The 23738-nt window shown below is 45.2% G+C and overlaps 1 protein-coding gene across 5 annotated transcripts in view; it reads left to right on the top strand.

The window, feature by feature from the left end:
- CSMD2 (CUB and Sushi multiple domains 2) overlaps positions 1-23738 on the top strand; it is a 544176-nt gene that overhangs the window by 364199 nt on the left and 156239 nt on the right. For all 5 annotated transcript variants that reach the window (XR_001597587.2, XR_001597586.2, XR_001597588.2 and 2 more), the window contains exons 16-21: positions 8692-8830; positions 9819-10006; positions 10804-10992; positions 11187-11303; positions 18122-18337; positions 19821-20009. Coding sequence is in view for 2 of the 5 variants with exons in the window: in XM_016150537.2 (XP_016006023.2) it covers positions 8692-8830; positions 9819-10006; positions 10804-10992; positions 11187-11303; positions 18122-18337; positions 19821-20009 (1038 nt within the window). In the remaining 3 variants the exon portion in view is untranslated. The remainder of the gene's footprint in view (positions 1-8691; positions 8831-9818; positions 10007-10803; positions 10993-11186; positions 11304-18121; positions 18338-19820; positions 20010-23738) is intronic.

Genomic DNA, 23738 nt, shown 5'->3' with positions numbered 1-23738 from the left:
CCCATGGTTCTGCCAGGGCCATGAATCACTCAAGACAATGCGTGAATGCAGGAGGGAATCTGACCTTTGTTAGTGGGCCTTAATGCAGCTCACTATTTCACAGGCAAAGTCCTAATTTTGAAATTAAAACCATCTCGTTCATTCTGTCCCTGGAGGTGACAGTAGGCAATCAAAAATTGGGGGCCAGCCTTCTGGAGAGATCCTGACTTGGCATGGGGGAGAGCCTGCTCAGTTTTCTCCGTGCGATGAGCGTGTGCTGCCAACCTGGTTTTGGGGACCCGGGGAGCAGCACAGCAGAGGGCCAGAGAGAGATGCTGCCCAGGGTGACCAAGTCCCAGGCCTAAAACTGTAGAGCGAGTCAGGTAAAGAAATCCCTCAGAATCTGGCCCCCACAAGGCCCCTTTTCACCCTTGTGTCCCAGCCTTGGGAGAACCCTGCTTTGTAATTAGCATCTTTGTCTTTTTCAGCTTTCTAGTTTTGTTTTTGATTAAGTATCCCCACCTTGTGGACAATTAAATGTAGAAGCTAATGGTCTTTTTAAAAATCTTTTAATATATGCTAAGAGCCACTTAGCTTTTGAGAGACTGTAATGGGACAAGGGAGAAAATGGCTTTTTCTCCTAAATTTAGAAAAAAGGATGATCATCTGGCTAATCAAAAGCCGAGGCTGGCAAACTTTTCTTAAAGGGCCAGCGGGGCAGCATTTGAGGCCTCGCAGGCCGTAAGGTCTCTGGCCATCTCTTTGTGGAAACAGCCTGTGACAGCACATAAATGAATGGGCCGAAGTCGGCCCCTGGGCTATAATTTGCTGACTTCTGATCTCAAGAACAGAGGATATAAGGGATCCATATGTTTATAATCAGAAATGTCCTAAGAAAGACTTCAGGTAAAGAAGGCATCTAAAAAAGACTACCCGGTTATCTCCCTACCACATTCATCTTTTCTTGTCTCTTTTAAGAAAGGACCAACTAGTTATACCCCACTATGATAAGTGTTTTTACTTACTCATTTCAGCCTAGGAAATAGTATTGTCCCCATTGGGGCACAGAGAGGTTAAGTCGCTTGGCCAGGGGCCTCCCAGCTTGTAAACAGCATAGCTAGAATTCAAACTCAGGTTCTTGGCTACACTGTTACTGTATTGTTCTTGAATTATATCGCTAGAAAGAATATCATTTCAAACAGGTTTATGAAAGACTTAAAAGCATCCACAAATAGGATGAAAAGCAGGTTTTCTACTTTCCATATCCCGGTAGAAAATTAAAACAAAAGAAAACATTGTCAGTCGCAAAAGACAAAGACAAGACGCCACATGGAAGCATCAGAAATTGTCAGCACAAAACAAAATGACAGCAATAAGACAAACATATCACTTATGACAATAAAGGTAATTAAACTCTCAATTAAAAGACAAAGACTGAAGCTGGATTTTTTAAAAAAATTATGTTGATTACAAGAAATACACAGGGGGAAAAAAGGAGATAAATTTTCTACAGTGTATCTACAGAGTATGACTTTTTTTTAGTTTTAAAGTCATACTTTGTGGTTGTAAAAAATTTAAATAATATACTAGTGCAATGAAGTTCAAAGTGAAAATACTCATTTCCCAATCCTACTTCCCAGAGTAAAGTGATTTAACAGCTTAGTATGAACACACCACATTTTTTTTTTCTCCATGTCTATACCAAATGTGTTACTTTTATAATCAGAAAATTTTAAAGCCCTGTAGGAAAGAAAGGTCAGTTCTCCTCAGTCCCACAGAAAGACTCTAAGTGATGGCTATCTAAGGAAAAAGTAAGGGCAGTTATTAAGTTTCTAACATCTTATTTAATCTTCTTGTCACTCTTATGAGAAATGTATTTTATGCTCTGTGCATGAGAATGCTGCAAGCCGATGAGGTGAACTGACTTGCCTGAGATTCCACCTGGTAATAAGAGAGAAGTTATCATGTGCTAAACACTAGGCCAAGTGCTTTACATTCACTGTCCTATCGAATCCTCCTGACAACACCATGAGGTGGGTACTATTATTACCCACATTTCACATATGAGGAAACCAAATCATAGAGTGGTGAAGTAACTTGCCCAAGATCACACAGCTAAGTGAATGGGAGTCAGGATTCAAATCCCGATATTCTGGCTCCAGAACCATCACTTCGTATCATCAGATGAGGTCTATCGGACTCCAAAGTTCATTCTTCTTTCATTCTTCCACAAAATGGTGACAGATAAGTGGTGAGGGGCACAGGTGGGTGGTGGGGAAGCCCATCTGGAAGGAGTAGAAGGCCAGAGGCAAAGGCTTTTACTACCTCTGATCATTCCCACTAGACGCTTAGTCAACTAAAACCCCTTTGAGGGCAGCAGGCAGGGTGGGTGTTCCCATGTCCACCCGCAGTGGTTAGAAAGGCGGACTCTAGAGCCAGACCACCCAGGTTCAAATCCTGACTCTGCCACTTTACCCGCCTTCAGGTGGTTGTGAGGGTGAACGTGCAGGAAAAGAAAAGGCACAGAAATTACTACTTCTTTGTGTCACTCTATTGTGTCACCATTCCCACTTGCCTCTTGCTTTGTACAACATCAACATCAGAGGTCAGGAGAGAGGGGTCATCTCTCACAGGGACACCAGTCCCTCATCAGGAACACAATGTATTCATCATCTTGGCTGCCATAACAAAATACCACAGACTGGGTGGCTTAAACAACAGACTTTTGTTTTCTCACAGTTCTGGAGGCTGGAAGTCCAAGATCAAGGTGCCGGCAGGGTTGGTTTCTCTCGAAGCCTCTCTCCTTGGCTAGCAGATGGCTGCCTTCTTGCTGTGTCCTCGCACGGCCTTTCCTCTGTGTGCACGTGCACTCGTAGTGTCTCTTCCTCCACTAGTAAGGGCACCAGACCTACTGGATTAGGGCCCCGCCCTTATGGCCTCATTTAACCTTAATTCAACCTCCTTAATGGCCCCATTCCAAAGATAGTCACATTTGTATTAGTACTTCAACCTATGAATCTGAGGGACACAATTCAGTCATGATGCCCAGAATCTGTACCTTTCAGCCAATATTTTTTTCCCCTGACAGAATATTTATTGAGCACCCACTTTATGCCTGGCACTGGATTAGGCTCAGGGTCTCTTTTGTCTTATTGCTGAGCTCTTCTCGCTATTCATGGCAGGACCCTCCCTCTCTTTCTTTCTTTTCTATGGAGAGAGAGAGAGAGAGAGAGAGAGAGAGAGAGAGAGAGAGAGAGAGTGTGTGTGTGTGTGTGTGTGTGATACACATAACAGAATTTACCTTCATAAGCAATTTTCACCATACAGTTAAGTGTTTAGTACATTCATATTGTGCAACCATCACCACCATTCATCTTTAGAACTCTTTTAATCTTAAAAAACTAAACTCTGTACCCGTTAAACACTAACTCCCCATTTCTTCTTCTCCCAACCCCGGGCAGCCAGCATTCCCCTTTCTGTGAATTTAACTACTCTAAGTTCCTCGTAGAAGAGGAATCATATGATAGTTGTCCTTTTCCAACTGGCTTGTTTCCCTTAGCATAATGTTCTCAAGGTTCATCTGTTTTGAAGCATATGTCAGAAATTCTTTCCTTTTTAAAGCGAAGAATATTCCATTGTCGGCATATACCACATTTTCTTTATCCATTCATCCATCCGTGGGTACCTGGGTTGCTTCCACCTTGTAGTTATTGTGAATAATGCTGTTATGAACGTGGCTGTACAAATATCTGTTTGAGTCACTGCTTTTACTTCTTTTGTTTAACCTAATATTTTTTAATGGAAAATTTAAAACAGAGAGAATAATATAATGAACCCCATGTACCCATCACCCAACTTGAACGAATATAAATTCATGGCCTATTTGGTTTCATTTTATACCCCCACTCCCTACCACTCTGCTCTGAGATTATTGTGAATCACGTTTCAGGTAAAATATTCCATCCACAACATTTTAGTGTGCATCCCCAACAGATAAAAAGATCTCTTTATAAAGTAACCACAATACTGTTATCTTAAAAAATAAAAATAATTTCTTAATTATTTTATTCAAATTTCCAAGATTCCCTAATGCTTTCTTTCACAGTATTTTTTTAAAAATCAGAATCCTAGTTAGGTTCACACATTACTGTTGGCTCTTATTACGTCTCAAGTCTTTTTCAATGTCTATCCCGACCCCTTACAGTTATTTTTGTTGAAGAGGCCAGGTCATTTATCCCGAGGAATCCCCAGATTTGGGCGATTACATCCCTAGGAGGTTGTTTGAGATGATCTTCTCTCTCTTATATTTCCTTTAATTGGCAGTAAGTCTAGAAAGCTAATGAGTTTTAGGTCCCATGTTTTGACCAGAATATCATATAGGCAAAGCTGTGTGCCTCCATCAGAGGCACTTAATGTCTGGCTGTCTCCTGTGAGGACGTTAGGAGAAATTGATGATCATAACCTACAGAGTGCTATCATTTCTTCTTTTAGAAGATGGAGCACGTAAAGAAAACTCGCCCACATCAACTATTTGGTTACCCTGAGGAATAGTTCATAACAGAAAAGCAGGAGAAATAATTATTTTTCTTTATTTGCTAGTTTTCCTTATTAATGAGTTGATTCCTTAACATCATCCAGAGTTGAGCATTTTTAAAGATCATTACACTCCAATGGATTTAAACATATTTTATGTATTTAAATCCATTGCAGATATTACTCTGATCAATGCTCAAAATGTTCCATTAGCCAGTGGGATCATTTTTAAATTATACATTTTCTGTCCTTGACTAAGAATCAGCTGTTTCTCCAAGGAGCCTGACTTTTTTTAAGTGAAAAATGATATTTAGTATCTGGGCATTGGAAGCACTTATTACTGTTGAGTCGGTCCTTATTTCTAAGTCTTTTGAATGAACAGAACTAAGGGATAGTTTTTTGAAGATAAAATGCATCACGGGTTTATTTTATTTCAAATGTAACAGCACTTTTTTCCTTTTCCTTTTTTCCTAATACCAGCAGCAATATGATTACCGAAAAGAGTTTAAATTGTTTTTCTTTCAATTCTTCTTGTCCCCATCTCCTACTAGGGATGTGCTATCAAATTACAGTGTTTTAAAATCTCTCTAACTAGTTTCTTCAAGTGTGATTATGCCACTGACTGATACAGTATTGTTTTCATTTATTTCCTCTCCTTTTGAGTTTTGAGAAGTGGCTTATCAAATTTAAATCTTTTTTTAAAACTGTCTAAAATATTTACATTTCCAAAGGTATACCTCTAAAAGAAGATATATTTTGAGAGAGTCTAGCTTCTATGCCTATCCTCTACCTTCTTTTCTCCCTCTTTCCATAGGTAATCTTGAGTTTTTGGTTTACTCCTTCACTGATTATTAATATGAGTAAATATATGTGGTGTGCATCCCGCACATGCATAGATAAATGGAATCATACTGTAGCCTTCCTTTTACCTCTGTACCTTGCTTTTATTCACTTGATAATATATTCGGAGGACCCCTCCCTGATGTTATGTGGACTATTCCTCATTTTTGTTTTTTAGCTGCGTAAACAGTCTATTTTGTTGATTCCCTCAGTTCATTCAGTCAGCTCCCCATTGCTGAACATTTGGCCGCTTCTATTCTTTCGCTGTTACAAATAGTGTTGCCTTGTATAGCCTTGGACATAAATATGTATTTTCATATCTTTGCCAGTATATTTTGGGGATAGAAATCTAGAAGTAGAATTGCTGGGTCAGAGAGTAAAATGCATATGAATTTTTCTGGGCATTACCAAATTTCCCTTCATATGGGTTGTGTCGTTTTGCATTTCCACCAGCAAGGTACTGGAATATCTGGTTTTACTCACCTGTCATCAACCTTTGGGTTTTTCCTATCTGATGGATGAGAAGTAATTTCTCGTTGTAGTTTTAATATGTATGTACTTAGTAAGAGTGAAGTCAAGCATCTTTTCAAATGTTAAAGAGACATTGCATTTAGAAATCCTGCCCTCTTCCCCCTACTTGGCAACCTCCACCTTTGAATATGAAGATGAACGAGAAAGAGGGTGAAGGATTGAATGAATAGAGAGGTTGTTTGACTATCACATGAGCAAGAGAAGAGATGAACGAGCCAAGGTCATAAGACAGTACAGCAGAGAAAGAAAACAAAATGGTGACCCACAAAGGCAGGGCTTGGGTTTCCATCTCTGGAGATTTTAGATAAGATTTTGTTTATGTATATGCACTGAATAGAGAGTAGCCAAGGCAAACCAGTGACTGTGTGATCTATGGCTTCCTAGAAAGTGAGTGAGGAGATCATAGTCCAGCAACTGAAGAGGCTGGGTCTGTGTTGAATTGGAGTCATGAGTGAGACGCTACCTCTGCTGATCCTCAGTGCCCACATGGGGACCAGGGACCTAGCATTAGGCACACCCCTCTCCATCTCCAAGGTCTCACATGTCCATTGGAGAAAAAGAGGAACGCTTTAGTAGTTTCAGTGAGACGGATGGATAGGCTTATCCAGGATGTGGTAAAACCTATATGTAATTTACTCTCAGTGTTTGATATAGGTTCTATGTAATTACTTAGTTGCTCCAAGCCTCAGCTTACTGAAAATGGATAATAATCCCTGCCTATAAAATGAGGATAATAACAGTATCTGCCTTTTAGTATTGCAATTGTCACAAGGATAATCCATAAGCCCTGATACGTGGTAAACTCTCAGTACCCCTGAGCTCATTACTGTCAGGCGTGGTTGTAGAACTATTATTTGCTGCAGGAGATTTAGAGGCAGAGGTCTTGAGGTTAAATTTAACTCTAACTCTATTAGCTCTTGATCTGATCTCTTAGCCTATTTAGCCTTAGTTTTCTCCTCTGTAAAATGGGAATAATAAAGCTGTCAGTGTCATGTCATCAGTATGAGTTGCTGCTGTCATCATCATCATCATCATCATCATCATTATTTTTACCATATTTGTTAATTTAACTTCTTAATGTAGCTTTCTATTAAGAATGCTTAACAATTATTGTAGCTATTTCCAAGAAGTTTATAGATTTGAAAGAGAAAAGGTATCCTCTTTTGACTGTATTTCATAAAACTGATTGCCAGGAGGAATTTACAAACATTTGCAGAGATATAAGTGCTATAACTGTGTATGTCCTTCCCGGTCCTATTCAGGGCATTTTCGGCATCTGGTACCCCCATAATAAGGGAGTCCAAAGGAAGCAGGGGTTCCTCTAAATGGGGAGGCTGGTTAACTTAAGATCTCCGGGTTTATGCCTTCTTCCTAGGTACAAATTCAGGCGCTACCACCTGCTAACCTAGGGCTAGTTACTTAACCACTATAAGCCTCTGTTTTTTTAACTATAAAATGGAGAGAATAACAGTGCAGTTTTTGTTTTGTGAAGAGTGAAAATGATTATCCATGTGAAACTAAATGCCTTGCATGGATGGGCTCTCAGCCCCTGGCAGTGGTGGCAGGCAACCTAGTGTCAGCAGCAGCACTGGGGGTGGTTGTCATTGACATTCTCATCGATGGTCTGGAAGAGAGAGCTGTATTAGTCAGGGTGGCCTGGGTCACAGCGTATTAACAAGCAGCCCCCAAATCTTAGTGGCTTAAAAACAGGAGTTTATGTCTCACGCAGACTATTCAGGCTACATGTCTAACACAGTCTTCAGGGACTGTGCTCTTTGGAGTCACTTAAAGACCCAGGCTGACGGGACTTCCATCCTCATTCTTCTTCTACAATCACTAAGGCAGGAACTTTTGCAGATCATGCACTGGCATTTAAAGTTTCCACGTGGGCATGACACGCATCACTTCTGCTCTCATTTTATCAGTCAAGGCAGTCACACGGCCTAGCATAACTTGTAAGGGAGTGGACACTGAATCGACCATGTACCCTGCAGGAGGACTGGAAGACTATTGTCACCACTGCAGGGGCAAAGGGTCTTGTTGCAGGAAGAGGCGCGAGCGATGAGAACATGTGGGTGAGAATGGGAAGCTGAGGGATGGGAAGACCAGGCAGAGAGGCCAAGGGACTGAGATAACAGGCTCGGCGAGGTCAGAGGTATGCCTAGACCACCCCGTGTCTGGTGGAGTCACCAGCATGGACTGCATTCATTTACCCTTCCATCCATTCATTGATTCATTGAAACAATAATCACCAATTTTTGGCACAGAGGGACAACCATGTGCCAAGCTCTAGGCTAAATGCTGGGGATCCTCAGTCGTTTAAGACAAATAATAGGATACCTGGCCTCACGGACCTTACAGTGGAGCTTACAGGTTGTGCTGGTGCTACAAGCTGAGCGTGGGGGCTGTGCCCACTCTCCTGCACCAAAGCGCAGGGTGCTGGGTGCGGGGAAGTGAGCCAGGTCTCTGCCTGGGACACAGGCCTGGCAACTGAGTGAAGAACAAAGAGAAAACCAATATGACCCAAATATTCACTGTATTTCAGCCCCTCTATAATGGCGAAGGACTTTGTGTAAAGGATTCTTCTTATTTTTCCCCTCTGGCCCTTCATAAAACTCCAAATGATGCAATTGAACATATTTGTAAGGGTCCCAGTAGACAGAACTCATGGTTTGTATAGTTTATGTAATCTTCTATAAAAAGCAAAAACAATACTTGTTGGCGGACACCTTTTATAGAGAGGTTTTTTGGTTTGCTTGTTCATTGACCTCCTCAAGAGAGTCGCTTCTCTCCCTTCTGTCCCCCTAGCTCCCTGCGGTGGTCATCTGACTTCGCCCAGTGGCACCATCCTGTCTCCGGGTTGGCCTGGCTTCTACAAAGATGCCCTGAGCTGTGCCTGGGTGATTGAAGCCCAGCCAGGCTACCCCATCAAAATCACCTTTGACAGGTACTTGTAATCAGATCTTTGGGGAGGGGAGGGGGTGAGAGGTGATCTCTACGGAGGGGTGAGGGAGGGGACCTGAGGTGGGTGGGGAACCAGCACTGACACTGAAACGTCAGCGAGGTCATGGAACACTGGAGCAGCCTGCCCTGGGTGGGGCAGATGGCACTGGCCTTGGCCTTGGCTCCACTTCAGTAGTGAGGTTTGTGCTGTTTAGCAGACCGTGAGTGAAGAGGGTAAGGAAAAGCCTTGGGGACGTCAGAGCGCTTCTCTCTCTCACCTCCAAGGAAGGAGAGTGGGCAGGTAGACACAGTGAGATGTCAAAGGAGGCATTAGCATCTGCAGAGCATAACCCCGAAATTTCTAATACGGGAAGGCAATCCTTCTGACCTCTGACCTGAATCCTGCTCCTATGCTCCACTTCCAGCTCCCAGCCTAATTATGCCCCTCGGGTGAGGAAAGAAACCACCCAGATATGAACACAAGCTGCTAGACAAAGCATTCGTGGCCTAGGTTAGCAGTCCACAAACTTTTCTGTGAAGGGCCGGATATAAATCTTTTAGGTTTTGTGGACCACTGCTCTACAAAAAAATACCCCTTTATAAATGTAAGAACTAATTTTTAGCTTTCAGGCCATACAAAAACATGCTATAAATCAGATTTGGTTCTAGCTGCAGTTAGCTGATCCCAGCCTAGAACATTCTGACCCCTGCGAGGCTAGTCACTGTGCCTCTCGGTCTTAAGATGCGTCACGGCCCAGGCCACAGAGAGGATTGAGAGAACTGCATCCACCATGGGAGCAAGAGGAAGGGTTAAATACAGTAGAGATGACAGTCCTTCCATATCCCTAGAGAATGTATGCAAATTATATTAAAATATCCCAGCCTGCTAAAATCTGATTGTTCTTATGCCCTGGGTCAGACAGGGCCTTTTGTCATTTGCCAATTAATAAACCTTGTGTTTCTCAAGAAGTCTTCATCTCCATTGTTGGCAGATTTAAAACCGAGGTCAACTATGACACTCTGGAAGTGCGAGATGGACGGACATACTCAGCACCCTTGATTGGGGTTTACCATGGGACCCAAGTCCCCCAGTTCCTCATCAGCACCAGCAACTACCTCTATCTTCTCTTCTCCACCGATAAGAGTCACTCGGACATCGGCTTCCAGCTCCGCTATGAGAGTGAGTCTCAGGGTGGCCAATGGGTGACAGGACCCAGGCCTGTGCTCCACCGGTCTACCCCGGCTCAGCCATATTATCCCCGTGGCATTCTCAATTAGGCTTTGCTTCTTAGGACACCCTCCCTTGCTCTCAGCATCTCTCAGAGCTCAACCTCTAGAAGTAGCGAAAGTCTCTTTCTAAAAGAACCTTTATAATCGAAACTTTAGAAGCAACGAAAGCTGATGGCCTGCACACCGGCTCCTTGTGTACACACCATAAGGCCCCGTCTGTGTGCAAATGATCAGATGCCGCTGTGCCGGGCACTGCGGGGACAGAGTATTTGACAGATCATGAAGTTAAAGTGAGATGACATCTCTCACTTGCTCAGCCTCTTCATCACTTTCTGCATTCATTGCTGGTGACTCGATTTAATCAAAAGAGATTGATGTCAGTTCAATTCTTTGCAGACTGCTGTAGAAAGTTATGGTTGAGAGCACCATTAGGACAAGGTCATTTTCTTACTTATGTTTGTGTCTATAAGCCTTAGCACGTTGTCTAAGCCACAGTGGACATTCAACTTACGTTTATTGAATGTATGAATGAATGAACAAAGAAATGATTGAGCGAACTTGTTTTCTCTGATAGGTCTTCAAATACCCTCTCAGCAGATCTTGACAGCCCCATTCGATGAGTGGGTAAATGACAACTTCAGCCTTCTGTAAAGCAGGGCTCTATCCTGCCTCCCTTTGTGAGACAGCTTGGGGCCCTCTATGGTGACGGTCGAGCTGTCTGTTCCAGCTGTGGACTCTCTTTTCCAGCTATAACTCTGCAGTCAGACCACTGTCTGGATCCAGGGATCCCTGTAAATGGGCAACGTCATGGGAACGACTTCTATGTGGGAGCTCTGGTGACCTTCAGCTGTGACTCGGGCTACACATTAAGTGACGGGGAACCCCTGGAGTGTGAACCCAACTTCCAGTGGAGCCGGGCCCTGCCCAGCTGTGAAGGTGAGGGACACTATAAAGGGGAACTAAAGTATCAGATTCCTTTCCCACCATGAAAAACCAGGAGCACTGACTCTCCCATCGTCCATGAGAGTTACGGGTTTGAGAGGAGATGGGGGACGGGCTCACAGGAGGACTGTGGGGAGAGCTCCTTGAGCCATTCCAGCCTTTCACCGCCCTCTTCACTCTATCTGTAGCACTCTGCGGTGGCTTCATTCAAGGCTCCAGTGGGACCATCTTGTCACCAGGGTTTCCTGACTTCTACCCCAACAACTTGAACTGCACCTGGATTATCGAAACATCACATGGCAAGGGTGAGTTTCTTAGGACCATAGCAGGTATTGGGATGTGACATGGTTAAGACCCCACATTCCCCAGGTCAAAATGATTTCAGTAGGGATCTCCCCCCATGGTGACCTCTGGGCTCAGTCTGAATTTTTCACACCAACTAGAAAGGTCCCAGAACCTTTTCATCTCTTTGATCACAGAACTCACAAATAGAATATTTAAAAATAAATATTTTTAAGAATCAAAATCTCCATGGTGGAAGAAATCTTAGAGACTACCAGCTCTCAAATCCTTAATGCAAGAATCTTCTCTAAATCACTCCCCACAAGATAATGACACACCTTTTGTCTATACACTCCCAGTGGTGGGGAAGTGGCCAGCCCACTCAACCAATGGGCTGGCCACTTTGATACATCTGACCACTCCTAATAGCCTATTAGGTGTCCCCAAAACTTCCTTCCTTGTTCTGTGTCCTAGAGGAACCTAGGTTGCATCCCTCTTCCTTACGTCCACCCTTCTGTTATTGGGCATAGCATCGTCTTCACACATAACTCACTAGGCTGGACTGTTTCCTCACTTTTCCTAACATAAATGGTCTTTGGGAGTCCAAATTCAAAATAAGGGTGCTGGTTACAAATAAACATTAATTAATAGTAACCAGGCAGATCTGGCCTTTACCCTCAGAAGCTTATTCTGAAGTTCATCTGGAGTCGTGGTTCTTAACCCTTTTGCACTTCGGCAAATACATTAATGCTTAGCTCGCACCCTAGAGGTTTTGATTTTCTATGCTGGAGGTGGAAACCAGCCATCTGTTTTTTTAGAGCACTTCACTAGAAATTCCGATGCATGCCCTTAAATAAGAACCTCTTATCTAGAAGAATTAATATGTAGGAAAGCTAAGAAAAAAATTTTAAAGGAAGAGTAACTCTTCCAGTTATTAAAATGTTGTTATAAGCTAAAATAATATTGCAGTGTGGTCCAGAAATAGATCCGTGTGTGTGTGTGTGTGTGTGTGTGTGTGTGTGTGTGTTTGTAAGGGAAAGAGAGAGAGAGATTGTCTCTAATATATGATTAAAATGTCATTTCTAAACCATTGAAGAGAGAATGGATTAGTTAATAAATGGTTTTAAAACGGTGGGCTTAAACATTTGGAAATGAAAAAAAAAATCATACCTCATAAATTCCAGTACTAGAACATGGAAATCTAACCTCACTTAAGTGGTGATATCCTTTAAGAGTCACACCAAAAGTAGAATCCACAAAGGCAAAGACTGTTAGATTTGATTAAATAGAACTTTGAATGGATTTATGTAGAACAAATCCATAAAAAATTCAAATAGTAAGTGGGCAAAAGTATTTGTGACATATGCAATCAGCTACGGATTACCAACCTGATACATGAAAGGCTCTTAAAAATCCTTAAGAAAATTATTCCTAATCTACAGGTCTGTAAAATGAACAAAGCTATGAACTAAAGCTTCACAATAGAGTAAATACAAATGAAAAGACATCGACCCTACTGATAATGAAAGAAATGCAAATTCTACCAGTAGTGAAATACCATTTTCCTTTTCAAGTAAGCAAAGAAAATCATAACTGTGTAGAAGACAATGCAGAGTCACGAATATTCTTCTTTAGTACTGACGTTTGTGAAATGGTCAAAACTTTCCAGAGGGTGATCTGGCAACATGAATCAAAAGCCTTAAAAATGTAGATGCCTTTGGACCCAGCAATTTCACTTCTTGGAATTTACCTGAAGAGGATAAGTAAAACTACATCAAAATTTAGCTACAAGGGTATCTCCTAAAACACTTTATTAACTGAAAAATTAGACTCCATCTCAATGTCCCTCAGTAAGGAGATGAAAAATAAACACGGTAGAGCCATTTAGTGAAAAACTAAGCTACTAAAAGAAATAATGCAAAAGAATATTTAAATACATGCAGGGAAGACTGCAATATATTAAGTAAAAAAGACATTTGCCAGAAGAACATATTCAGCTTATAAGAAAATAAACAAGGATATATGCATAGAAAACAATCCGAAGATGCATCCCAAGATGTTAATACTAGTTGCCTTCTTTTCCTCTTTTGGCTTTTTTTTTTTTTACTAATCTTGAGCAATATATAGTACATGTGAAGTATACCATTTGTATAAAAAAAAGAAAATTTGAAAGAAAAGTCACATATAGTCCCACCTCATGCATCTAAGCGCTTTCATTTTGCTTTTAATAGACCTGACCTTGCCGAGATTAGGATGGCCTGGAGCTTCTGGGACAAGGCACAACTCTCCAGGATGTCAGGGCAGGGCTAGATTGTCCCCTCTCCCCATGGAATCATTCCTGGGAAGAGGAAGGATCCAAGACAGTCTCCTGGTTCATCCTGCAGAGCTGTTTCCACCAAGCCTAGTCCAGAGTTGGCCATTGCAAGAGCGGCAGCTACTCTTTGGCATCAAATGGGAAAGAAAGGCAGCCCCTCAATCCCTAGACGGACAACCCCCGTGGTCATGGCTTTCTCGATGTCTGGCCGTCTGTTATTGTAAGGATGCCTTTCTCTATGCCTTTCTTTGTGTGTCTTTGCCTAGAAGTCAATGCATTTCAACAACTATATAACAAATGCTTATTTAATATTTGCACTTAACTTTAAGTGCCAGGAAAACACAGCAGAACGGATCACCCTGCCATTGTGTACCCTCAAGAAGTTTATAGTCCAGACGGACAGCCTAGAGACCTCTCTGTATATTACTTGCAATGCTGGGACAGAGCAGATCAAGGTTGAGAAGCATCCAGAGACCCGTCCATAGGTTAAACAGATGTTCTAGAGTTGAACTTAAGCCAGTCTTCGATGCTGAATAGGAATTAGCCAGATGAAAGATGTTCCAGGCAGAGTATCAGTGAGAGGTCACTAATGTATAACCAGGTCACTTCCTCCTTAGAAACATTTCAAGGCTTCATCAACCCCTAGCATAGAGCCCCAAATCGTAAAGTACCTAACATGGCCCTCAAGTCCCTTTCTCAGCCTCATTCTGAGCCTTCTAAGCAGGAAGTTCTAACTTCTTTCAGTTCCCAGAACTTTCCAGGCTTTCTCTGTCCTCTCTAGAGCTTAGCACGTTGAAACGATTTTCTTCTTTCTGTGACACTTCCTCTTCCCCACCATCTTCACTATTCATTCTTCTTGTGGCCAGCTTTTGGGCAGTTCCTTCTGAATTCACTTTCTCTAATGAGCTTTCTTGATCCCCTCTCTTCAGCCTTGAACCTGACTTGGGCTCCCCTCCTTCGGATTCCCACATAGTCCTGTACGTTCCTAATTCTAGACTTTGCACCACTATACAGAACTTGTATTTTTATCATCTATCTTCTCGACATACTCTAAGCAGTTTGAGAGACATGTCTGCCTTGTTTCTTGCAGTTTCCCCAGCTTTTGGCTCGTAAAGAACTCAAGAAATATCTATATAATTGAATTAAACTCAACCCTGACCCTTCTCCAGAGGCCTCTGCTTCTAAGAGTATCTCGGATTAACAGACCTGTTAGGCTGCTGACTCTGTTTGCTCCCTAATGACAGAAAGACAACAGGAGAAACTCAAAACTCTGGGAAATTCAGATTTTTCTACTTGTCACTCACCCAGCCTAAAGGAACAGCCAATTCCGGCGTCTAGAGAATGTGCTCTTGCTAAGACCCCAGAATGGGGGTTAGATAAGCTGAGCCAAGAGAACACCTGCTATGTGCCAGGCACTGTGCTGTGCGCCTTGCATATACTATCCCAATTGTTCCTCACTCCAAGGATGAAATGTCACCTGTGAGGGAGATACTATCATCCACATATGACAATTGAGGAAACTCAAACTCAGGGAGCGCTGAGCAGCTTTGGCCCAGATGCTTCAGCAGGGGGATGGGCTTCGACCCAGGTCTGTCTCCCTCAAAAGCCCATGCCCTTCCCTCGGCTCTGTCTTTCCACTCCAGTGTGGTATCCATGTCCTTCGTACGATTCTACATCGTTCACTCCAGTGAAGTCTTTGTTCGTGTGTACGTCTGTCACACCAAACCTAGATTCACACTCCAACCCTGGGCCTCTCTGTTTCTGTGACAATGTCTTCATTTTCTCACAAAGGCCAGAAGAGCCCTAAGCAGTCAGCACGACTGGGAAACCCAAGGTTTTCATCTCAGTTGTTTACTCATCCTTAAAATCCAAGCCAAATGTTTTCTCCTTTGGAGGGGCTGTGTTTGCTGCGGCAGAATAGAGCGCGAGGCAAAGTGCTTCCTCAACACCGTTTCCCCTGTTTCTGGGTATGACCCCGTCTCCACCCAGCCCCACATTTCAGCTGGCAGGGCAAGGACCTATATCCCACCGAGCCTTTTCCCAAGCTCTGTAGACAGAACAGTCTTCTCATTTGCACACGAGTTTAAAATACATTCGAGCACACATACCCAGAAGTCTCCAAGCATGCTCACACCCATTATGTCAAGGACTGCGAGCCCTTGAAGCCTTCCCAACCTTCAAGGCATAATTGCCCACTCGTCCTCTGTGCCCCAACTCTGGCTTCTCACTGTTGATGGTCTGTCTCCTCCAGTAAACTGATGGATCTTTCTCAGTTGTTAGCACAGGCCTGGCACTCGGTAGGTGCTTAGGATATGTTTCTTTGGGCAAACAGATAAATGGATGCATCTCAGTCGCCTGGGCATAGGGCATTTATAAGCTGGTCCCACTACCTCTTCTGTTTCCTCATAGAATCGCGAATACCACCAGATCACCGGCTTCTACCAACAGAGAGGCAAGAATATGAAAACATCTAAAATGCTTTATCATTAAGAGCTTAACTCTAACCATCACTTATCAAAAATATGTCAATAATTATCCAGAGGATTATTTCTCAAACTTTAATGTGCCTACAAATCGCCTGAGGATCTTATTAGCATGCAGATTCTGATTCTGGTCCTCTGTGTTTCTAACAAGCTGTCAGGCAATGCCCGTGCTGCTGGTCCGTGGACTTGGAATAACTAGTGGGTCCAGCACCCCTAGCGTACCCATGTTCCTGCCCTAGCTCAGCCATGGCATATATTCCCGTGGGCACACACACTTGTGGGTGGCCATGCACCCAAACACAGCTGCCATCCAGCCAAGTTCAAGAGTTGCTTTAGGCGTTAAGATCCTCCATAACGTTTCTCACCGCCGACCCCTCGTAGTCCCTGCTTACTCTCTGTAGCATGAGAAGCAGTGTTGTGCAGCGGTTTATGGCACAGCCTCTGTAGTCAGATCGCCTCAGTTCTGACCTCAGCTCTACTACCTACTCACTAGGTGACCTTGGATGAAGGACTTTATCTCTTTGTGCCTCAGTTTTCTCAGGTGTAAAATGGAGATGAACATCATTCACATCATGGGGTTATGGGCAGGTTTAAATGAGTTTTCATGCCTTTCCTTCCAAATGACAGGGGCCGATTACAGAGCAACTAAAACATGTAGGATAGTAACACACAAATATATAACACTCAAATGTTAATGTTTTTGTTTTTATTTAGTGCTCTGAACCCCTTCTCTCTTTTTCCTCCTCTCACTTTTCCTTCTCCCCGTCTCTTTAATGCCACTCCACCCCAGGTTTTCATTCTGCCCCTTCTCTGACTCTCTGCCCTCCTCTGGTCCTCTTGTCCATGCCATGGCTTCAAATAGCACCTGTTTGCTCATGTCTCCCAGATCTACTGCTGTAGTTCGATCTTAATCCTGAACCCCAAATCTATACTCCTAGTCACCCACTAGCTCTGTCACTGCTTGGATGCTGAAAACACAGGGTGTTCAAAGCGAAGTCCATTACCGATCCAGTACCTGAGTCTCTTCCTCCTGTATGTCCTACCCTGGGTCGCAAAAGACATCACCTTCCTTCAGATCAGGACACTCCCAGTCATCCTTTCATTTCTCCTTTGCATTCACCGCCTCTGATTCCTGTCCACTCTCCCACCCTGAGGTCTCATGTCCATTTCCTGCTCTCGCCCCCTCTGCCAGTCCCCAACCCCTCTCGCCCGGTGCATGGCTGCCATCATTGTAAATGTTCTCTGCCTCCTCTCCCCTCACTGCATCCTCTTCACAGCCATCAACATCTTACTAAATCTGAAATCTGATCCGCTCTGGATGAGATGGCTTCTCACTGCCCCCCGGAAAATATCCAGCCTAGCCCCACCATGCCTTTCCAGCCTCTAGCCCAGATCTGTCCTGCTGAGCGTGTCCAGCCACACCATGCGGTTCACTGAGCCCCAGAATCCACAGCTCCTTTACACACACAAGTCCCCTGCCTGGGACGCCCTTTCCCCTCCTAACCTGGTCAATCCCTGTGCATCATTTTGAGGCCCAAATCAAACGTGGACTCCTTGGTTAGGCTTCCTACACTCCCCTCTTCCTGCTGCAGACCGCTTCTCATTCTGCCCCGATGGCACGTCACTCTGGACTGCAACTATTTGTTTAATCTCTTATATATCCCCTCGCACCTACCTGGTCTTGGATCCTAGCCCATCGGGAGCACTCAACAAATAAACAAATTGTTGAATGAATGAATGAATGAATGAATGAGTGAAAGGATATGAAGCATTGTCATAGAACTAGCCAAAAATCTACCTTTCATATTTTGACAACTGTAAAGGGGTGTGCTTCTCCCTGACCGGACCTGTGGGCAATAATGTGATCCGGTGCATTCAGGTTCATTCATTCGGGTTCACCCACATGCATTCAGCAATGCATGCTTGTGCTCTGCACACCCACAGACAGTTACAGCTGGGAGGTGTTTGTGCAGATCCCGTCTGACGGCGGGGCTGCCTCAGCCTTCTCACCGTCATCACCCTGACCCTTCTGGTCTCTTGGCAGGTGTGTTCTTTACTTTCCACACCTTCCACCTGGAGAGTGGCCATGACTACCTCCTCATCACAGAAAATGGCAGCTTCACTCAGCCCCTGAGGCAGCTGACCGGCTCGCGGTTGCCAGCCCCCATCAGCGCTGGGCTCTACGGCAACTTCACCGCCCAGGTCCGCTTCATTTCCGACTTCTCCATGTCCTATGAAGGATTCAACATCACCTTCTCAGGTAAAGCTTGTGAGGGTCCCTTGGGGGCAGGGCACTCAGTCTCTCTCTCTCTCTCTCTCTCTCTCTCTCTCTCTCTCTCTCTCTCTCTCTGCTGCCAGCCTCTGGTCTTCCTAACAGATAGATTGATCCATTCTCCAGTCTCTGGGAGAATGACCTCACTGCTGCAGCAAAAGATAACTGGGCTAGACATAGTGATGAACTTCCCTCTTATGGGCTTGAAAGGAGCTGGCGGGTTTGTTGGGGACCTTCTCTGAAGGTGTTCAGGTTTCCCTCTGAACGTGACCTACCCGACTGGTTGAACTAGAGGAATTCACAGAAGTCCCTTCCTGCCCTAGTAACTCCAGATTCTTCTCCTGATCTCACCCACTTCCACTATTTCACAACTCCAGAAATTTACCAGAAAAAGAAGGGGGTTTGAAGTGAACATAGTAGAGTGTTTTCATCTCATTTTGGGCTTCTTCATCAATGCTAATATAGCAGTAATAGATATTTATCTCTGTGTTCAAGAATCCTGAAAGGAAAACTCTTTAATTTGGCATTCATGGAGAAAAGAGGACCCTTCGTCCCTCTAGTACCAAGTCCCCCCATTGCTTTCGTCCCATTGCTCTCCGGTGTCCCCCACCTTCCCAGACAGGAGCAGAGGTATCAGATGGACCCCCCTGGGTTGGGCAAGAGATATCTGGCCTCTCTCTAGGAAGTGGGACATGGCCCAGCTCAGCCTCATGCTGTTTCTCTAACAGAAGCCACCTGCCATGTACCTGGGCGGCCTCCCAGATGGGCCATCGCCAGCCACAGTACCTCATCCATCTGGGAGGCATCCTCCTTCCCCTCACCACGCAGAGCCCTGGGGGACTGTGTGCCAGAGGGAGATGCCTTTTTGGAACAAGGAATGGTCACTTCTATGCTGTCACTAGAGGTACCAGGAAGGTTCCTCACCCATAAATGTCACCCCGTCATGTTTGCCATCTGCCTCAAGTGCCAGCATCACCAAGACATAGCTTCAAGTGAAACGTTTGGATCCTTTTTCCCATTGTAAGTTGCCGTCGGCTGGGTCATACAGTCTGACCCTCTAGAACGAGGCTGATTGGCTTGATCCGGTTCAGTGCCTCGGCAGAAAGGCAGGAGTATCCGCCATTCCTGAGGCTTGGGGTTAATGTGGAGGTGAAGGTGCAGAGAAGGGAAGGGTCAGGTCACGAGGAACCTCGCGAATGCTCCCAGAAAGCGTGTTCCCAGAAGCACCGCGCCCTCCGCCCACCCCCGCGCACGGCAGTGCGCGTTCGCGCCACCCGAAGCCCAGCGTGGCCTGCTCCTCGCCCCGCCGTGCCTCTTGGGCGTTCTCTCCGTTCTCCTTTCCTTTTGTGGATCAATGTGTGCGTATCCTGTGCTCTGTCTTTTTTTATCTCTGGCACTTTTCTCCCTGGTGTTTTTGTCTGTGTATTCCCACCTTCTGTGTCTGACCCCGGCTCTCCCGCTGCCTTTCCAGAATACGACTTGGAGCCCTGTGAGGAGCCCGAAGTCCCCGCCTACAGCATCCGGAAGGGCTTGCAGTTTGGCGTAGGCGACACCTTGACCTTCTCCTGCTTCCCCGGGTACCGTCTGGAGGGCACAGCCCGCATCACGTGCCTGGGGGGCAGACGGCGCCTGTGGAGTTCGCCTCTGCCAAGGTGTGTTGGTAGGTGGTCACGTGCTTTCATTTTGCTTCACTACTGGGGTGGGCCAAGGTTTAGTCAATTGGTGTGAGACGGTGGAATGCACACAGGCCAAGAGGCCACCAGGCCTGGGTTTGAGGACGGCCTTAGCACAGAGTTACCTGCAGGTGGACCTGGGATGGCCTAACCTCTTTCCACTGCAGCCTCCTTGTCTGTAAAATGAGAGTGGCAGTACCTGCTTCGTGGGCTGTTCTGTAGCTTGACCTGACCTTTGTAAAGTGAATCCACAGTAGGCATGCAAATGAAATTGACTTCCATACTTTCCTCTCCCACCCCTACTACACATCCCTGTGGCTTAGGATGCACCTCGCTGAGAAATCCGGGTGGGGCACGGGGTGGACCCATAGGAAGGAGGAATGACCTGTGGCCCTGGAGAAGCCCAATCTGGTGGAGTAGAGGATGCTTTTACCAGTTTGGTGGTGGTGCCAGCTTTTGAGAATCCCTAGAAAGACTTTATCCATTCAGTTGGGGAAGAGAGAGGGAAAACAGGAGTTGGGTTCACTTGTAGAGCACCCATTACATGTCAGACAGGCTGGTAGAGATGGGGATACAAAGGTGGAGGAGATAGGCTATAAACCCAAAGATACCTCGTATTGTCAGGCAATTGTTGTGGGTTATAGAGAAAAATTAAGTCAGCATAGAAAGTGCTGGAGGTAGGGTTGCTCTTTTATGAAGAGTGGTCGGCATAGGGCTCCCTAATGAGTTGACAGTTTAGCAGAGATTAGAAGGAATTCAAGGAACTACTCACTCAGATATCTGGGAGAGGAAGGAACAGAATGCCAAGGCCTGGAGCCATGAGGTTGCTCAGTGTTTGAGGAACAGCTCAGAGGCCAGTCTGGACCAAGTAGATGATGAGGTCAGAGAATCAGAACCAGCAGCCCTCTGACCCAAGGCCCTGTCAGCCACCCTGCCATAGCTCTACGGCGGGCCATTCAGAGCCCCAGGCCTGGAGGGTGGGAAGAAATAGGGTGGTGTCGCAGGGAATGGGGACATTCGCTGGCTGTCCCTCATTTACAAAGTTGATGGCTCTGCTTGCTCAGTACTTGCAACAAGCAGTTGGATGGAACACATACAGGATTAGCAGAGCACTTACCATGCTGGCCGTTAGCCTTGGAGCTTGTGCGTAAAGTGAAATAGCACATGAAACCTCAATGCACCGAACAGATAAAATCAGTGCTGCACCGACTGACACGGGGCCAGCATCTGGAGGGCCCGTGAGGCCAGCCTTGCCTGAGACAACTTCCTGGAACCCTGTGGCTCTGCAGAGGACGGCTGTAAACAAGCTGGCAAATGGGCTGGGCTCACACCGAGGCTGCACAGTCACACGAGCCCAAGGCTGGGTTTCTGCTCTGCCGTTTACCAGCTATCAGAGCTTGGACAGGCCACCAAATCTCTGGACAGGCCACAGCTTCCTCATTTGTAAAATGGCGATAACAATATCCATCTCACAGGCTTGATTTCAGAATAGATGGCATGATTTACATAAACCATGAGGTACCCTATAATTATCGTCATCTTGCCAATAACCTTTTTATTGTTACATATCGTTGACCAATAACCAATAACCTTTTATGATCTCAGAGAGGAAACATTAAGACAAATAGATGTAGAATTCCATTTTTGACCCATTAAATAATCCTCAAGTTTGTCTTTTCCCCTGTAACCATCCCCCAGAGCGTCCACCCAAGCTGACTTGGGCACACATTCAGACACACACGTTCTATCCCCTTTGTAGGTTCAGTATGTAGCTGGCCGCTAGCAGCTCTTTTTTTCTGTGGGAAAATGTCTTCATCTAAGTGGTTCTGGGGAAAATTTTTCTTGAATGGATTATCTAGGACCACAGATGTACAACACTCCTTAAGCGCTTGCCTCATTGATCTCATTACATAAGCTCATTCTTTAACTTATTATTCCAATTACTGTTTGCTCGTGACACCTCACAATATTTTCATTATTATATTGTCTCCTGTTTCACATGTTATTAATAACGTGTAGCAATTATAATCACCTCCAATTACCCCGAGCCCTGCCACAGAACCTCAAGCCGGAGGTATCATGGGACTGCCCACTGGGGGTGGCTCCCAGCTGTCACAAGCACTGGAGGTGTAAATTGAATGACTTGGCCCACACAGTGTTTCCAAGAACATTCCCAGCTGAAAAGGAGACAAACAGCCCTGGGCTCTAATTTATGGTGTGATGGGATAACACAGCCCCTGACCTCAGGGACCCCTGAACGTGATATGGAAGAGACAGTCCTGACCCCAAAGGACTCAGTCTGCAGCAGGAGACATGGCCCTGTCCTTGGGAGCCCCAGTATGATAGAGAAGACACCAGCCCCTGCCCTTAATGAGACCTCTTCTGATGGGGACAACAGAAGTCACAGATGCCTGAACCAGCAGCAGCACTTTCCTGAGCTTATGACTGTTTGTTTCTCTGGAGCATTTATTTGTTTCCATTTATGCTTGTGGCTGGCTTTTCAACGCATCTGCTCACCTTCCTTGTTGCTTTGGAAACTCTTCCAGAAGTGAGCGCCATGTCCCTCTTCCCTCCTGTACTCTCCCTGGTGGCAGAGCACCAGGATCTGGTGGTTGGCCAAGGACTGGCCCCATCTGAGGCTGTCAGTCCTGTTCCCCTCTTCCTACAGGCGTAGGGCATGTGGGGAAAAGGAAAAGGCCATGTTTGGGGCAGAGATAGGCACACAGCTGTTGTGCTGAAAACCAGGGTCAGGAAGGGAGTCCAGTAATATGCCAGAGCCCATGTTTAAGGGAAGGCAACTTTTAGGACCTAGGAAGAGGGCAAGAGGCATCCGGAATAGTGAGGGTGCTGTAAATGTCAGGCACTTAACATGCTTTCCAGGAGCTTCTCGGGCTTCCCGCTGAGCCCAGAGCACAGCCTAAACAGGCTCCAGATGGAAGCGGATGCGCCGCATAGATGCACTTGGGATCGATGAGGAGAGAGAGGAGGAATACCACTTGTTGAAGGCCTAACATGTGCCAGCCACTCCCCATTCGTTTACATCAGATCTCATGCATTTATTCTCTATAGTCTTATGAGGATGATAGTGTTGTGCAGATGAAGAGACCAAAGTTCAGAGAATTGATATAAGTTTTCCGTCTGCCTCTAAACTCCATGCTCATCTCACCGCATCCCATGCCTCTCCCTAGATGGAGGGAAATGGTGTGTGACCCTAGACATAATGGAAGCTGCTTTGGAGACCTGCCCATGTGATATGACTCGGTGATAAATGTCTGAATGTGCACGGCCCTCAGCTCTCCCTCCCCGAGTCTCCACTCTCGTCTGATGGCACCCAGAAAATTTACACACTCTAGAAACATATCTACCTAAATTGGCAGCAGCCCCCAGGATATCTGTCCACTGCTATTCATCAAATTTTATGCCCCAGCTCACACATTCATCATGCACATTTGGTCCCTTTGCAAACAGGCTGTGTTTAGAGTCTTGGAAAGCTAGATTTCTTCTCCAAGACACTTGGGTGGCTTAAACAACAAACACTTATTTCTCACAGTTCTGGAGGCTGGGGCATCTGAGATCAAGGTGCTGGCAGACTTGCTGTCTGGGTTTGTAGATGGCAACCTTTTTACTGTATCCACACGTGGCACAGAAGGCTCTGGGCTCTTTGCTTATAGGGACACTAATCCCATATGAGGGCTCTTCCTTCAGGACTTCATGTA

The sequence above is a fragment of the Rousettus aegyptiacus genome, unplaced genomic scaffold (genome assembly GCF_014176215.1).
Source record: "Rousettus aegyptiacus isolate mRouAeg1 unplaced genomic scaffold, mRouAeg1.p scaffold_m13_p_1, whole genome shotgun sequence".
NCBI classification, from domain to species: Eukaryota; Metazoa; Chordata; class Mammalia; order Chiroptera; family Pteropodidae; genus Rousettus; species Rousettus aegyptiacus.
This window is presented reverse-complemented; position numbering and strand designations above follow the sequence as displayed.